Genomic DNA, 19040 nt, shown 5'->3' with positions numbered 1-19040 from the left:
GTCTTCAGGTTGAGTAAGAGGTTCTACCATGGACAGAAACACACTTTCAGGACTTGTTACAAGACACAGATCCAACAGTCAACCAAGAGAGTTTGGAATATAATTAACTTGCCACAGCGATAAGTCGAGCAAGCCGTCAATAAAGTCATGTTGTGCTAAAGGGAGAAGGATATTCCATTGTTTTTCTGGGGACCACATTGTGCCAGGTATATTAAAATCACCTAGAACTACCAATTGGTCCCTGTCAGACAGTTTATTCAAGATGGACTGGATAGCGGACAGATGATTCTGATATTCTGGGAATTCAGAAGATGGCGGAATATAGGAGCACGTAATATAAACTGATCTGTCGGAAAAAACAGCTTTACACATAAGAATTCCGAGTTACGGGAATCGTCCAAAAGTTACTCCTCCGACGCGAAGGTAGATCTAACCGCAATTAAGACTCCACCTCCCCGTCTGGAGGGACGGTCAAACCTATATATAGTGTACATACCTGGGAAGACTTCGGAGTTAAGTATCTCCGGCTTTAACCAAGTCTCTGTGAGCACTATTATATGGGATGCAAATGAAAGACTATCACAATACAATTTGCTTAATTTGCTACGCAAGCCTCTAACATTTTGATAGGAGATAGTAAGATGCGTTGTTAGTTTTTTGAAGAGGAAGAAGATGAAGAGGCGGATGGTGCAGTGGTCTGGCCACGTGAGGGAAGTTTAATTCTCACGAGCCCCTTTCTCCTATTTTTGATCATAGCTTCGAACTCTTTTACCACCATACTATCCGGCCAAAAATCACCCGAACATATGGTCGAAAAGAGCTCGTTTGGGACAGTTATCTTGAAAGATGATATGTCCCTAGCGTAAGAGAAGTTAAATTTTTCCACTTTTATATTATCGGCTTTTGTTTTGTCTTGTATATAAGACAATACATCAGACGATGTTTGATCAGGGGAAAGCCGAGAAACGAAAATTTGTTTCTTTAGTGGAACCACCGCGAGGGGTTTTGGCCCTGCAGATTGTATTTCTGAAGTGCCGGTAGTCCGGACTCAATGTTCCCTTGTGGTGGTAAACTAATCGAGACAGGTGGAATCACTGGTTGAGAAGCCAGTGCAGACAATTCGGAATTTTTAGCAAACACAGGGTGGGGTCCCTCCACAGCGGATTAATCGGATTGCTCCGAATCTTTTTTAGCTGCCCATCTTAGCAACAAATTCGGATTTGCTGCGATTGACAGCTGATCAGTTGTGTAGTCCTGTTGATCATTTGCCCGTCATTGCGAGTCCTTTGGCAGATCATCGGCTCGACGAAAACTATCTCTAGCTACGCCAAAACTGTTGATCAGTTCTTTCAAGCCACCTTTAGTTTGGCGCATAAACGATTTCATCTCGTTCGCAACCACAAGGCAAGCATCACAACAGTAGTTTAGATTTTTACCCTTTGCTAGGTCATCACTTGTACGGCCATTAAAACCAGCGCACATAGTATGCACCATTCTATCACATAGCCAACAAGTCATTTTTGGCTGCTCAGGTTTTATAACCTGGCAACAATTTTTATAAAAGCAGACAAAATTTAAGGTTTCCATGTTTAACTGAAATCAGACCACTGTGCACGAAACACGAGACCAAAACTTTCAAGCGAGCTGTTAAAAGAACCGCACGAGAGCAGTCTGCACGCTGAGAAATTTAGATTTTGTGTGGGAGAGCGAAACAGAGAGAGAGAGTGAGAGAGAAAAGTGCAGTTTATGTGCATGCAAAAAACAACACCAAACACCACTGCGAACAACGCACAACGCACAAAAAGGGCGAGTAAACAAAACACAAAGACGAAAAATGCAAAAGACTTTTTAAAGCTTAAACTACTGCACAAATCACAAATGAATCACTCGCGAGGCGAACGGATCTTTAATAATTATTTTTAAAATATATGATAATTAGAGAAGATTATTAAAAACCACGGCTGGCTTGACAAACAGAAAATAAAAATCGGGGCGCAAAAAACACGACCGTTCGCTTTGAAAGCTAATAGGCGATATATGATGGAAAGCAAAGTCCAACAATAAATAAAAAAAATCCAAATTTATTTACTTTTACTATTTATCTTCCATGAATTTTTTCCCTGGTGTGTAATATAAATTAAAATTTGTTCGTTATCAAAATGATGAGCTCCCGTAATTTTTCTAAGTGTATTCCGTGAAATATTTTCAATAAAAATTGTTGTAAATAAAATTCAAATTTTCACTCCTCGGCGAAAGATCGAACGAGAACGTATGAACTCACGGATACTCTCACTCAAATTTCAAATCAAACGACTGCAAGCAAACTTTTATAAATTTTACCCGAAAATTTACACGCGCACTCTCTGAAGATGAACATCTTAGAAAAATAATTAGATTAGGGTAGCTTACATAATATAAAAAATATTAAATACAAAAAGGAATTCAATTTAAATACAATTAAAAAATTCAAAAGTGATATAACTAAGTCTCCTACTCGAGTACACATTTTTTTTATAACTTATTGTGAAAACTTGTAATACATTATTAAATTCAACTTCTTTTCAAAATGGCGGTTCGTTTATTAATAAAGTTTTCGATGTAGGTTGGGTCAGACAGGCTTATCTAGCATTTTTACATATAATTTAGATTTTTTTTAATTTAGATTATTAATTTTTAGATGTTCTCTTCATCAGGAACTTGCACTGTGCATTCTGGACTACAAATCCCACTAAATTTTTCGCGCCCTTAACCTCGCTTTGGGAGTACCCTTCGTTGTTGCCTTTTTGACAATTCATTTAAATAACCATCCTAGGGTCCCGCTGCTGCTGCTTCTCCTGTTCTGCCACTCGATGAAAAGGGCGCTCCACTAGACGGCCTGCCTAGGTTATTTTCTCTCCTTCTGCCCGCCTGTGGCTGCCCCAGTCGAACCTTGGGGTCTGGGCGGCAATGCTTCTGCGCGATGGCTACGCCAATTGAAGATTTTTCCGGCTTAAATTTTGGCCTGGAAAACACACGCACTAATGTCGATAATGTCGAGGAAAATATACTCTAACAATATTTCCAGCGACACGAACTTTCCACGACTTCGATTTTTGGAAGGGAAGAGAAGCGCTATTATCATTGCAGGAAAAATCCAAAATCATAGCTTTTTATGAATGCGGGCTGAAAAAATATCCAACAATTTTTCAAAAATGTGGGCGTGGATGTTTTGGTCGGTTTGTGGGCGTGGCAAAAAGTTTTTTGGCAAGCCGATAGAAATGTCCAGGACTAATCAATTTATGAAAAAATATCAAAACTTGCGCTGCGTCTTTGTCTCTAGAATCTGTATCTGTAATCTACGGGTATGGCTAGATCGACTCGGCTATTGATCAAGAAACTTTATATACTTTATATATTCGGAAACGCTTCCTTCTCCCTTTAACATACTTTTTAACAAATCTAATATACCCTTTTACTCTACGAGTAACGGGTAACTTAATTTCATTACTTTAAAAACGTTTTTGGAAATCTAAAATGGCATGTTCAGCACGTTAAGGCCCCAATCCACACTGCCCGTTTGGTAAAAAAATGGATTCAAAGTGAAAATGTAAAAGTTCTGAATTGGTCACCATACTCCCAGGACCTTAATATAATAGAAAACGTGTGGGGATGGTTGGCTGGGAAGGTGTAAGAGGGTGGTAAACCATATGCCACTAAAACTGTCTTGGTCTACGATTTGGATTACCTAAAAAAAATATATGAAACACTTCCCCAACGAACGTGTGAAGTCCTCGAAAACATAGGAGGGTCAACTCATTATTAATATCCTTTAAAATATCCTAATTTAAATCAGTTCGAGCATTTCGTTGTGACTATAAAAATTCGAGATCAGTTGCCATCTTTCGATGTTCTCACCACTAAGTTCAAAGAGGAGGGTGAGAGAAAGGTCATTTCAGAAGAGCGAAGCCATATCACAAAGGCATTCGTCGAAGCACAGAACCCAAATTTTTCGCGAAACAGAAGCCAAAACAACAGAAGAAACGAAAAGACATCGTCTGTTTCAAGTGTGGTGAAAAACGCCACATAAAAGCGCAGTGCCCAAGGTGAACCGCCAAAGTAGCCTACTAAACGCTGGTGACGTCAGCAACTTAAAGAGATCAGTGCTTAGACAGTGGCGCAACGAGACATATGTGTTGTCAAAAAGAGCTCCTCATAAATTTGGTGAAGCACACTGAACAGATCGGATTGTATAACGCTGGTTTCCTGCAATTTAAATAAAAGGGGGAGGTCAAGATTCATACAGCCTTGTGCAAATTCCTATTGTTATTATTTAGTTATTTGAAAAAATAATTTGTGTTTTATTGTTATTTAATATTTATTTGGTGATAGAATTTTTCACTTATACTATTACAAGACACTTTGTTAATATCTTATCTTTGATTTGAAGCTGTTCACGATGTCGTCCCGATTCAGACTGATCTTCTAATTCTTAACCCTGATCCAATCAACATCGGCCAGAAGCTTTTCATTAGAATCTTTTCATAAGATTTAATTTTTTAATTTTGTTTGAACATTTTTTCCATAAAACTGATATTGTTATAATTTTATATATTTAAAGTAATCATTTCAAAACTGCGGCAAAAAACCTGACCCTAATTTCATCATTAAATAATTTCATTAATTCTATTTATGTATGTTTTGTACAGTGAACAATGCCAAAAAAACGCGAAGGGGTTGATTAGAGTACAGCAGTACAAGTAAAGCTCGAAACTTGCGAAATAGCAGATCCGAAAGAACAGAAGAACAAATCCAGCAACAAAATACTGATGCACGTGTCAGAATGGAGCAATTGCATCTAGAAGAGCCAGAAGATACACGAGCTGAACGCAATGAAGTCAGAAGATTAGAACAACGACAATCATGCCGTTTCACAGTCAATAGACTATGAACAAATGACCATCAACGACAACAAGTACATCACATCGAGCACTTACATATATCTGATTCATTCCTGCGTCTAGCATTCTAGTATGAGCCCGATATTTAATATTATGCTCATTCAAAAGTGGTAAGGAATGTCCGCATTGTCATGCTCTGAAATTCAAAAATGAGCCAGCTGGGATGTGTTGCGCGTTAGGAAAAGTGCAACTACCTGAAATTGAAACACCACCTGAACCATTGAACGGCTTACTTATCGGCACGGATTCAGATACGAAGATTCAATTCATGCTTTCAAATGACATCGTTCGGAGCAACAGAAATATTTCGAAATCGAGTTTATCATAAAATGGGCTCACTGCAGCCAATGCCAAACGAATACTGAAATGAATCGTAAACTGCAGTACAGTACCAAAGACACTAGAATAACAAGATGCGTAACGGCCATACAAATTTTTGGCACGCGATTTTTTGGCCGTGGCTCTGGAGGTGGCTCCAGGCTCTCTCGAGTTTTTGTTCGAGAGAGAAAGAGCGGAGAGCGCTACAGCAAACAGCTCTTCTCTAAGCATACAGTGATAGCGGACAACTAATTTTTATTACTAAAATTTTTAATATTTCGAAAAACTAAGAGCACCATCTGATCTTTTTATTAAAATTTGTAAAGTGCACATTAAAGTTTTTGAAATATTTTTAAAAATAATAAAAAACAAATGTATATAAAAAAATTTTTTTTGAGCATTAGTGCACAAATAAAAGTAGTGTATATATATTACACATAATTAATTATCAACATAAATATAAATATGTAAAAGGTAGCTAATTCAAGCGGCGATCTTAACAAACGAATTTAAAAAATTTTTAAATTATAATAGTCAGGGCGTGAATTTTTTATTTTATCTCATCATATTGCTACGAAATTGGCCAAAACTTCAAATATGTAAATTCGTTTTTTCGATCAGAATTGATTTCGGCTCGAAAATCGTCTTCTAGCACAACACACACACATATACGCGTTCTCGTCTCTTGTTTTTACTCACACAAGCAAGCAAATTCTATTTTTAGATTTCTTATGCTCTCAGCGTAAACGAGCGGAAAGAGAGCAAATTTGGCCTTCACCAAAAAAGTGGCTGCATAGTGCCAAACGAATGTATGGCCGTTACGCATCTTGTTATTCTAGTGCCTTTGACAGTACTTTAATGGCAGCGATTGTTGCCGCAATGTCCCACTAATGAAAGAGGGTCTGGGCGTTGATGATGCTGCGCGATGGCTACGCCAAGCGAAGATTTTTCCGGCTTAAATTTTTGCCTGGAAAACACACGTAAAACTTAACCCCCTCACCGATAATGTCGAAGAAAGCTCACTCTAATAATATTTTCAGCGACAAAAAAAAGTCTCACGCTCGCAGGTTATGATTTTTTTTCCGACACGAGCTTTCCACGACTTGACTCATCGACTATTTTATTAGAAAAAAATAAATCGGAAACTCAAACCCGATTTATCAACTGTAGGTGATTAAAGCAACAAGTCAAGTCAAGGTTCGCAAATGCCAGGAAATTAATTCTGCGAAAATTATACTCCAACAATAAGCCGGTTTTTAAGGATATTTCTAAAGGGGATAGATAAATTGCTGGATGAGATGATGTCCAAGCTTTAACTTCTAGGCAGATCTTTGATACAAGTTCACAGACTTCAGGTCGGAGACACAGACAGGGTCGGAGAATGATTATAAAATTATATTATAAAAATGAAGAACATCCTATATATAAGCTACAGTATTTACTGCACCGAAGAATAACCGTAGAAGAGCCACACAAGCGCAGGCAACCTGTGCAGTGCATCAACTGCAAAGAATATCGCCACACCAAAGCGTACTGCACCCTAAAATCCATCTGCGTCGTTTGCAGCGATACCCACAGTACTGTAAACTGTCCTAAGAATAAAAACGACAATTCAATTAAGTTATTAAGAATTATGTTATGCAGAAACTGTGGCGAAAAACACAGCTAACTGGCGAGGGAGTCGCCTAAACAAACGAGTGGATTCAGCTTGAGATCGTATCACACCAACAATTCACAAAGTAATTGAACCGACTACAACTAACATCTCTTCGTCTGCAAGCCACCGAACAATGCCAAACTCTTCCTTTGCAAGTGTACTAAAATCAGGGATCCATGTACCAACAGCAGTCACCTCCAGCGACCAGCATAAAATTCACCAAATAAACAAAAAAACACACAAAACATGCAACAGCAGCCAATTGGCGTTGAAGCGATTATGCTTTCGATGCAGCAAAGCATGAAAGACTTCATGACCTTCATGCAAGAGCTTATGAGGAACCAAAACATCTTTATTCAAATGCTCGTTTCTTCTAAAACAGGATAATGACTCCCTTAATAATAGCTATCTGGAACGCAAATGGCGTTTCGCGGCACAAGCTAGAACTTACTCAGTTCTTAGCCGACAGAAACATTGACTTTGTGCTACTCTCAGAGACTCACCTTACCGAAAAGTACAACTTCCAAATACCAGGATATAAATCACCCGGATGACCTAGCCATGGAGGCACTGCCATACTAATACTATTGCGAATTAAGCAGCACTTTCTTGGTAATTGACAAGAAGACTGCTTACAATGTACTTCTATAAACCTCCAATGCTCACCTCGCCTCACAATCTCTGAGGAAAAATTCACAACACTTTTTGACTCATTTGGTGAAAGATTTGTTGCAGTTGGCGATTGGAATACCGAGCACATGTACTGGGGATCTCGGATAGCGAATCCTAAAGGAAAACAGCTGTACAACGCAATCATCAAACCGCAACACAAGCTTAACTAAGTTTTCCCGGGAACACCTACATACTGGCCAGCAGATCCCATGAAGCTTCCAGATTTGATTGACTTTGCCATCACAAAAAGGATATCCCAATCAATGATTACAGCTGAGGCACTTCCAGAACTCTCATCTGATCATCTTTTGTACCCTCTACAACACATCGAGCGACCATGTAGGCTTACAAGCAATACAACTGGGCGAGGTACAAAACACATGTTTGTTCCCATACCGGCTTTTCTAGCTCCCTGGACATTGATCAATTTGATGGTGATATAGAATCAATACTTGTCGCAGCAGCAAAAGCGTCAACTCCACAAGACAACCATGTATGCAGTATAAAGTTTAACAAGACAAGTAGAGATACTGAACTGCTTGTTCACGACGACTTCGAAGGGAGTGGCAGGAGCACAGATCACCTGGCGCAAAGAGTAAATTCTTCTGCTTCTTCTGCAGACTTACCAAAGCGCTTAAGAAAGAAGAAGCCCACAGGCACAAAGAACTCGTTGTGGAAAGACCACAGGAACCTACAGGTAACAACAGAAACGGTTGTACCTCTCCGTAACTCTACCGGAAACTGGTCTCGCAGTGACATGGACAGAGCAAGAGTCTTCGCTGATCATCTTAAAAAAGTATTCCAACCAAATCGAGCCACGAACTCATTTACTCTCCCGCCTTTAACTGCATCTGACTTAGCACCACAATAACCTGTAGAATTTCGGCCAAGCGAGATAACGAAAGTTATGAACGAAAGCTCCCAATGTGTGCAGTTCTACGAATCTGCTTGCTCTTCAACGCCTGGGAAAGACAAAACACAGCCATCATCATACAGGCCAATAAGCTTACTTACTTGTCTATCCAAGTTATTTGAAAATGTGTTGTTGCTACGCATCAGCCCCCACCTCAAAATACACTCGACACTCCCATCGCACCAATTTGGTTTTCAGGCAAAACATGAAGCCATTGAGCAGGTTAACCGCATCACAACAGAAATTCGCACTGGCTTTGAACATCGTGAATATTGCACAGCTCTATTCTTAGACGTAGCACAAGCATTCGATAGAGCATGGCTGGATGGACTTATGCTTAAAATAATCAAACTGTTGCCTCAAAACATACATAGGCTTCTAAAGTCTTACCTATATAAAAGAGTGTTCGCGGTACTATAGAAGCCGGAGCGCCTCAAGGAAGTGTTCTGGGCCCAATTCTATACACCCTATACACGGCGAAAATCCCAACAAACTACCAGCTAACGATATCCACATTCGCTGATGACACTGCAATACTAAGTCGATCCAGATGCCCAGTAAAAGCTACGATGCAACTAGCACGCTATCTAACTTGTGTAGAACATTGGCTTGCAGATTGACGCACACGAGTAAACGAAGAAATGTAACATTTTACCTTATTCATTAACGACCTCCCCTTAATAATAAAACATTCGCGTGTACTTATGTACGCAGACGATGTTAAATTATGCCTCCAGTACAAGGACACTTCTTGCCATTTGGACTTACAATCCGATCTAGACCGATTTCAAATATGGTGCCGTGATAACATATTAGACTTAAATGGCTCCAAGTGTAAAGTTATGACCTTTTGTCGTGCCAACCCAATACGCACTACTTACACTCTAAGTGGGTGCTCTCTGGATAGAATAACACGAGTTGATGCTCTTGGTGTTCTTCTGGACCCAAAATTAAAATTTTCTGACCATATTTCGTCTATTGTCAATAAGGCCAGGGGTTTGCTTGGTTTTATAAAAAGGTGGTCTAAGGAATTTGATGACCCTTACTTGACTAAAACCTTATTTATTTCGTTAGTCCGTCCGATTCTCGAGTACGGATCACCTGTTTGGAGTCCACAATACGCAGTCCACTCGGACCGCATTGAATCGGTCCAAAAAGACTTCTGACTTTTTGCCTTGCGGCGCCTAAATTGGGATGCAAACCGTATATTCCTCCTTCTTCCAGTAGACTACTTTTAATTAATTTACCGTCCCTAGCTAACCGTAGAACTATGCTTGGAACAGTCTATATTTGTAAGCTTATTCGGATGTTGAGAGTCCCGACTTGATTAGTCGGCTTAACTTATCGGTTCCAAGTAGATTCACTAGAAACTATATACCCCTTATCTTAAATCATTGTAGATCTAACTATGACTTGCACGACCCTTACAGAGTTTTATGTTCTGACTATAATAGACTTTATCCTATTATCTGTAATCTTGATTCTCTGCCGCTCTTAAAGCAATCGATTTTAACTTTTCTATTACATACTTACATCCTACTAACACTAATATTTAATATAGTTATTTAACATTATATTCATTTCCTCGATTCTGTTCTCTTTTCTATATCGCGTCTAACTTCTCGCGAATCGAGCCGTACGAAAAAGGGAAGCGCCCCTCGATCGGTTGGGCGGGAGGTGTGGCCGTGGGACCCGTGCGAAAAAAAATGTGTTTTACAAGAAAATAAAGAATGCGGTGAAAAAAATTAAAAACATGTTTGGGCGTGTCGACGATCTTACACAGAGTTGGACCAAAGACAGTATAATAACAAGATGCGTAACGGCCATACATTGGTTTGGCACTATGCAGCCACTTTTTTGTTGAAGGCCAAATTTGCTCTCTTTCCGCTCGCTTACGCTGGGAGCGTAAGAAATCTAAAAATAGAATTTTTTGCTTGTGTGAGTAAAAACAAGAGACGAGAACGCGTATATGTGTGCGTGTTGTGCTAGAAGACGATTTTCGTGCCGAAATCAATTCTGATCGAAGAAACGAATTTACATATTTGCAGTTGTGGCCAATTTTGTAGCAATATGATGATGGCGCGCTTTTTAAAAATATCAAATTGGAAAAGAACAAAAAAAAAAAAATAGCTGAACGCTGAATATAATGCGCTTTTTAAATAATAAAAATGGTTCATTTACATACATCATATTAAGTCAAATGACTTAATAAGTATACTAAATAATTAAAGCAAATACAAAGGAAATTATTATAACTACTGTAATTTGAAACATACATTTTCCAAAAAGAAGACATTACATTGAGAAATAAATATTTCATAAAAATATTAATTATTTTTTAATTTCATAAAAAATAAATATTTTATTAATAAATAATAAAAATGATAATATTTGATAATAATAATTCATAAAAAATAATAGTACGTAGTAAAAAATAAAAATTAATAAAATAAATAAAAATATGAAAACTATTTATTGCAAAAGTCATATCTGGAGGCACGAAATGCGGACACAAGCACTCAACAATCATTGCCTATTAATTTTTCACACGTCGCACGCTCAATACTGTAATGACAAAATTTCTACTATAAAGTCATTTTAAAAATTTATTTTGTGATATTATGATTCTGCTATTACTATTTCTAAGCTATATTTAAATAATAGTAGCGTTAGGGCAAAAAATAATATAGACTTAAAGTCAAGAAACTTCTAAGGTGAAGGGCATATTTTGTCAAATTTACAATTTACTGCTATCACTGTATGCGTAGAAAAGAGCTGTTTGCTGTAGCGCTCTCCGCTCTTTCTCTCTCGAACAAAACCTCGAGAGAGCCGGGAGCCACCTCTAGAGCCACGGCCAAAAAATCGCGCGCCAAAAAATTGTATGGCGTTACGCATCTTGTTATTCTAGTGTCTTTGGTTGGACAGCATGAGCGTCACTAGAATTACGACTTTTATACAAACGGACGGCTAGTGATTTTGAACAAAAATTTACTAGATATTTTCAAAAATATGTACACAAAGTTGGGGTCAAATAATAGGTGTGCCGGTTAAGCAAAAAGTTATTTCTCACTTTTATATTTTTCTTATTTTTTTCTTCTTCAGTTAAATGAATAAGTTCTGTTTAAAGATGAGACGTTTTGTTTAGTCCTCGTCTATCTTTTAATTCTTTCTCTTTCTAGTCCGGAGGCTAGATATTATTCGGGAAATGATTTCTTTCATATGTCGTAGTGCAAAATAATGATCGGTGCTCCTGTACTATGGTTACAAACGCGATTAATACAAATCAAACGCAATTAATAATTACATTTAATGTAACGAGTGGTTGGCATGTTGGCCTATTGGCCAAAAGGTTAAATCACTGCTTAGGAGGACTGTCAAGAATTCAGCCTTTATGTAGGGGGCCTGCACCGTAAAAAAAAATTGTAACTTAAAAGTACATAACTAATTAAGAAGTTAGAAGACGAATCCAGGACAATAACCTCATTTCAAGAAGTCAAATACAAATTGCCTTGCAAGAACAGTTGAATTATGGGTACTGTTATGATTTGGATAAGTTTTTCATGTTATGGAGTTCAGTCGATATGCAGGGTTAAAACCATCATGGATTGTTAGGTATCTGTCAACATTTTTAACAACGTGGTTCTCCCATATGCCATCTGATAATGATCTACGACTTACAAGTAAATGTGCCAAACAATACAATCACTTTTTACGCGTTTCGGAAAAAAAAATTAAAACGATATCATTAAACTTTGGTAAACGGCACAAAGTTCCTAGAATCCAATGCCGGCGAAGATTGGCCATTGGCCAGAATGTAGTTTTTAAAGACGCTATGCGCCCTTTAATAAAAAGGAAAGTGATGAAACAAAATACAAAAATTAATTATTTTGTTTTTTTAATTTATTTTATTAATTTTTGTTGACACTTTTAGTGCCAAAAAACCGCTTAATACTGCAGCGCACACACTTAACAAAATGCTTAATATTTTTTCTTATTTTTATTAATCTTGTAAATTTCTTGTTTAAGATCACCTGTTATAAGTTTTAATCATTCAATATTTAAGTTATTTTTTTTGCTTTGATGATTTTTCCATGATCTACAACTAGGAATATTATTTTGACCGAGTAATTTTATGCCCCGTTACTCGTAATGTAAAAGGGTGTACTAGATTTCTTGAAATGTATGTAAAAGGCACAAGGAAGCATTCGCGATCATATAAAGTATATACATATGTATTCTTGATCAGGATCAATAGGCAAGTCGATCTTGCCATGTCCGTCTGTCCGTATGAACGTCGAGATCTCAGGAAAGCTAGAAGGTTGAGATTCAGCATTCAAATTCTAAAGACAAAGACGCAGCGCAAGTTGACCTATGTTGCCACGCCCACTCTAACGCCCGCAAGCCGCAAAAAACTGCCACGCCAACTCTTTTGAAAAATGTTTAAAGTTTTTTTCGTTTATTGTTTGACTTGCCAATTTATATCTGTGTAGAAAGACACTGTATCCACGCCTTTAATTTTTTCTCATTTTATTCCACAATATCTATCGATATCCAGAAAAATGATGAAATTTCGCGATCGCATTCACACTTGCTGAGTAACGGGTATCTTATAGTCGGGGAACTCGACTCTTTCATTCACTCTTCTTTTTAGGAGTGATTTTCCTTTTGACGCTTTAAATATATTGGCTTATTCTATTGTTTTCGATTTTTTAAAAGAAAATCGAAAAGTTTTTATTTCGGGAACACTTTTCTGATTGCGTTGAAGAACTTTTTATGCAGGCACAATAAAATCCAATACTTTCTCCATATTATATGGATAATCCAGAAAAATTATAAATATTTTTGTTCGCCTTCCACTAGCTGAGTAACGGGTATCTGATAGTCGGGAAACTCGATTGTAGCATTGTAGGCAGCATTGAGTACACCGTAATTAAAACGGAGAAAACCAGTTCTCATAAATAAACAACAAAATTGTATATTTTGTAAAACCTTTAGTCGCCAATAGTGGCCACTATAGTCGAGTATCAGATATTCTTTACTCAGTTAGTGGAAGTGCAAACGAGAAATTTTAAAATTCTCATATAGAAATTGGAAAGAAATATAAAAAATTTAGATAGAATTCAGGAAATTTTCTGTTTTTGGCGGCTTATGGGCGTTAGAGTGGGATTGTCAACGCTCAAAAATCGCACGCTTAAAAAATAATTGTAAGGGGAGAAAATATCAAAGGAATATTGAATTTTCAGTCTGCAAAAATTTAAATTGAAAATGGATTATTTTTTTTTTAACTCGTAACTGTGTAGCCCTTACAATAACTTTTTATAACCAATTTCATAACCATGCTCTTTTCAATGCTTTGGAGTAACAAAACAGAAAAGTTCGTAATTCAGAACCATTTACACCTTTTAAGCAATTTATTTTTAATGTCCTCATACAAACGTTTTTTTAGGCCAATGGATGTCAAACTATGCAAACCAAATTTGCAGATCGGCAAGACTGATAGGTATTCTATATGTTAAATATTTCTTAAATATATTAAGAAATTTAAGAAATTTACTGTATGGCGTTGAAAATTTCGTAATTGATCACATTATCGTAAAAATGCCTTTCTGAAGGCCACAAAAACAAACATTATGCGATTATTCAAAGAAAGATAGTTAGTAGAAGAAGAAACTCTAGTACATAGAAGGATCGAACTAATCTTATATTGCGTAATAAGTCGATAAAGCTATATGACCCCAGTAGCAGTAACCATCCAGTATCGGCAAAGTCAGGTTAAGCTCAAAACTAGGAAGGCAACCCACGTGAATGTGTAGAGGCGATTGAAGCGGTAAAATAATATAGTTCACGATAAACAAACTTTAGGGAGCTTGCGCTCAGCTGTGACATACTAATTTAGGGTCATACTAGATGCAGTGTTATGCAGCGGGAATTTACTAGACGGGATGCAACCCTTTTCAGCTGCACCCGGAAAATTTGGATATCGTAAATAGAGTGAGTTTCAGCTGATCGTGATTTCCGGCGATGGCCTACACCTCGGCTTGAGTTTCCGTTTTTTTTTCTTTTCTAATGAAATAGTCGATGAGTCAAGTCGTGAAAAGTTCGTGTCGTGAAAAATTATAACCTGCGGGCGTGAGATTTTTTTTTCTCTCTTCGCTTAAAATATTATTGCAGTGAGTTTTCCTTTACACAAAACGGTGCGCGGGTTATGTTTTGCGTGTGTTTTCCAGGCAGAAATTTAAGCTGGAACAATCTTCGCTTAGATTGGCGTAGCCATCGCGCAGCACCATCGAAGGCTCTAACTTTTTAGGCGGGCAGAAAGAGAGAAAAGAACCTAGTCAGGCCGTATAGTGGAGCGCCCTTCCCATCGAGGGGCAGAAGAGGAGAAGAAGCAGCAGCGGGACCGCAGTCGACGATAAGTCGAGACCTTGAGATGCGTATTTAAGTTAATTGCCAAAAAAATGCATAACTAAAGAGTACCCCAAAGTGAGGTTAAAATCGCTGGAAAAATTAGCGGGATTAGGAGTCCAGAATACACAGTGCAAAGTTCCTGATGAAGTATACATGGGAAAAATCTAAAATATATGTGAAAATGCTTGATGAGCCCTGTCTGACATAACCCCACCTCGAAAAATTTATGAATCCAAGAATCGCATGAATTTTGCACTGAGAGAAATGAAGTTGTATTTATAAATTATTATTAGTGTTACCAGTATTCACAATAAGTTATAAAATTGTTTACTCGAGGAAGAGACTTAGTTTATATCACTTTTGTATTTCTTTATTGTATTTAAATTGAATTCCTTTTAGTATTTAATAATTTTTATTTTTATATAAGCTAACCTAAATCTAATTATTTTTCTAAGATGAGTTCATTTTCAGAGAGTGCGCGTTTAAATTTTCCGGTAAAATTTGGAAAAGTTTGTTCAAAGTGTTCGTGGAAAATGCCACGCTTTCATTTCAGATCATTTGCGCCGGGAGATCGATCTTTCGCCGAGGATTGAAAAGTTGAGTGAGTTTTATTTACAAAAATTTAAAAAAATTACTGGAGGTCACCATTTTGTTGGCGAACAAAATTTCATATTTTATTACACACCAGAAAAAAAACATGGAAGCTAAACAGTAAAAGTAAATAAATTTGGGAATTTTTTTTTATTAATTGTTAAACTTTTCTTTCCATGTGTTTTACGAGAAGAGAAAGAATTCGAATGAACACACTGCGTATAAATTATTTGTTCCTAATGGAGTGGCGGAAGTAGCCGATTGAATATAAAAATAAAAATCTAACCGAATTTATTCGCGACCCACTCTCACAATTTTTTTTTATTTTCTCTTTAATAATTCATTACAACAATAATAATAATAGTAATTCATGTAACAAGATTATAGAAAAGAAAACTACCATGGAAATTATGAAAAATAAATGCTTAGTTCCTTCTTTTAAATATATATTTAGCAACCTGCACCATTTATTTATAACTTTCTTGAATAACGTTATAAACCTTTTTTTCTGAATTCGCAACCAAAAACAAAAGAACCCTTTGCCTTAAATTCCCACATATTTTAGTTCATATTTATTTATGTACTTAGTTACTTTATTATGTACTTATTTTTAGCTGTTAATACTGTTATTAATTATTAATCGACAATGAATACAGAAGATATGAGTTTCTTTAAACTTAAATACTGACTCGGCTGATGTTTCTCCGGACGTAGGGTACCAAAGGGGCCACTAGAGCCATTCTCTTAAGGAAAGTGGACATAGGTAGTGTAGGGCAATCCGCGAACACGATTCCACTGGTGTTTCGCAGACGACGAATTCTCAACCTTTTCCTCCTGTTCTAAAACTGTCCCCTTCCGAATTTATTAATTTGCTTCCTCCGACTTTGTATACTAGCTCCTCTATTTTGTTGTTGTAAGCACGCTAAACTCTTGATCTTATTCATTAATGTATGTAACGAAAAGATATCTGTACAAGCAAGACCACCACACCCAACGCCATGAGCTAGAGCCGGCCTCTAAAGCGTGCACCAGCAAGTACAGGTACTCTCGTCTCCCATCACTTTATTTCGTTACACGTTACACCTTGCCAAATCGAAAATTTTTGTTGCCGACGGTAAAATTTGCAAAGTAAAGTTTGTCAATGTGGTCACAAATACATTTTCTTTTAAATATCCTGATTCTGATTTGATATAAAAAAGGCATTTATCTTTTATTTCGACCAGACAAATGTGCCCGACTTACAAATCGAAAAGTTCATACAAATTCAAAAAAGGGTGGCAGCGATTACCAGAGAATGCCCGTTTGTAAATTGATGTTTTCGTCACACTTGAAACATGTGCGTCCTCGGCATTCCTTAACCTTGAGGACCTTCTGAAATGGCACCCAGTTAAAGTGTGTATAGCTTATATTCCAACTATTAAAAAGGAGAATAGAGGCGCTATTTGGGAAATCAGACGGCATCTCACCATAAGTTTTGCATAATGCAACAATTGCAAAATAAGTTATTTTTTCACTCTCTTTCTAATTTTTATTTCGTTTATGTTTTATTATTTATCTTGTCAATTCCTAATGGAACCGTAAACATTTTGGCCACGCCCTTGCTAACGACACCAATTTTTTTTTATTTTATTATATTATTATTTCCATTATTATTATTATTTATAATTACTTTTATTATATCTATGGATATGCCAGAATAATTTTTAAATTTCTCGTTCACACTTCCGGTAGCGGAGCAACGGGTTTCTGATAGTCGGGGATCTTGACTATGACGTTTTCTGTTATATCTTGAAGTTGCAGTCAATAATGGGAGAGACTTTCGATAGTTAACTTGACAATATGACAATATGTACCACCTAACCACATCACGGGTTGGGCAAAGGATGATCCGGTCATAGTCAAATGTGCATTTCTTGTACCTATGCGTAAAGAACTATTTTCTTGGATCTCATGATATATTTGAATACGTGTCGTTTTTTCGATAGATTTTTGGAAAAACTACAGGTATTCCGCTTCGTTCAAATATAACATAGGGAAAAATATGTAATATTCGTTGATGTAAGGGGTCCACTTTTGATGCGAAAGCTACCATGTTGGAAGAGGATGTTTGTCTATTATGCCACTGTTCCAATGTTGTCGCTAATAGACCCCTCAATACTGTGATGTATATGTATTTCAGATGCATATTTGAAGTAAGATAACTCTTAAGAAAATGAACACCTTAAAATTCATTGATAATAAAGAAATAATAATTGAGGTAAGAAACCCATTACAATGTAGTTGCTATAATTGAAATAAAGTTTAATAGATTCTTCACTTGGCTATAGATTACCTGATTGGAAATATTACTGACGAACAAACTCTTCGTTCGTCACACAAGTATGGATTTCAAAATGCAGACGATTTTCTGTTGGTCATACGAATCATTTCAAAGTTTTACAAGGATATTTTAGTTAAATGTGAAAAACTAACTCAATTTTCGTGTATTACCCCTGAAATGAGCCGGCTTGCACATCTTGTGCTATCAGCACGCTACCCTGAGTTAAGGAGCAATCTGGAGCATTGGGAGTTCTTGGAAAAAAAGAATGTCATAGAATCTTTTGTTTGGGACACACGGTTAATATTAGGAGATAGCAGCTTTGGAAGAAATATACATCAATTAACAACTTTGGTTTTGCAATACCGTCACATACATATTCAAAAAGAGCTGTATTTTGAAATGAATAGCGTTATATTAAGCGACTTCATTTATTTATTAGAAAATTTATTAACCAGGTAACAATCCAAATATTTTACAAATATTATTGTTCTTAAAATGTAATTTTAATTGAAAGTTATTATTTCTATTAATAAACTTTTCTTTATATAGTTTCATTCAGAACGAAGGAATGTAAGGCTAACAATAAATGTTTGTCTCCAGCGATTTTTTGGTCACTGCTTTCAGCACTTAATTTGGTCATATTTTCCCTCCCCTCTCAAAGCTGAGGCAACCGGGCTTAACCAACTGCATGGTTTAATAGAGAACACTATACTCGAGATATCCGACCGTCAGATACCTGTTAATAAGTTTGAAGTGTGAAGGAGAAATTTAAATTTTTTGTTTTGGAATATCGGTAGAAATTGAGAAAAAAAATTAAAAACAAAATTTCGTAAGTGGGCGTCCGTTTTGATGGGTCTGACAAAAAGTTAAACAATTAATAAAAAAATCCGAAAATATCAAAACAAAATTTAATATTGTGGGCGTGGCAAAGTGCTATCGTGCTGTATGAACCTGACTCAGTTGTTTAATAAATCCTGCGAAGGTTGAAAGTTGGTGAAATTTACTTTTTGTTTTGGTTCTGGATTTTAACCGGCTCTGCAACCCACCAAAGCACAGGAGCTGTTTTTTGCCAAATTCGGTTTCAGCCGGACGCTTAATGATGTCATCAACCAAGAGTAGACCATTTGCGTTGGGATTTTCTTCGCATCAGATTGCTTTATTCTAAAGGCGTTACTTAATATTGTACGGAAAGAAAAACCGTAGATAACATGGCAGGGGTTGTTA

General features: G+C 36.8%; 1 protein-coding gene across 3 annotated transcripts; it reads left to right on the top strand.

Annotated features, from left to right (window-relative positions):
- Nucleotides 1–17598: 17598 nt before the first annotated feature.
- Nucleotides 17599–18419, top strand: LOC27207535. Of its 3 annotated transcripts, none has more exons than XM_016183219.3 (2): nucleotides 17599–17753; nucleotides 17824–18419. In XM_016183219.3, the coding sequence occupies exon 2, from the start codon at nucleotides 17994–17996 to the stop codon at nucleotides 18273–18275; it is 282 nt and encodes a 93-aa protein (XP_016025868.1). In that variant the 5' UTR covers nucleotides 17599–17753; nucleotides 17824–17993; the 3' UTR covers nucleotides 18276–18419. The 3 variants fall into 3 exon arrangements, with proteins under 3 accessions (XP_016025868.1, XP_039149005.1, XP_016025867.1); XM_039293071.2 differs by having other exon boundaries at nucleotides 17638–17753; nucleotides 17797–18419; XM_016183218.3 differs by having other exon boundaries at nucleotides 17644–17753; nucleotides 17805–18419.
- Nucleotides 18420–19040: the final 621 nt, after the last annotated feature.

Source organism: Drosophila simulans, chromosome 2L, assembly GCF_016746395.2.
Source record: "Drosophila simulans strain w501 chromosome 2L, Prin_Dsim_3.1, whole genome shotgun sequence".
Lineage (NCBI taxonomy): Eukaryota > Metazoa > Arthropoda > Insecta > Diptera > Drosophilidae > Drosophila > Drosophila simulans.
Note: the sequence above shows the minus strand (reverse complement) of the source record. Positions and strands in the feature narration are given on the sequence as shown.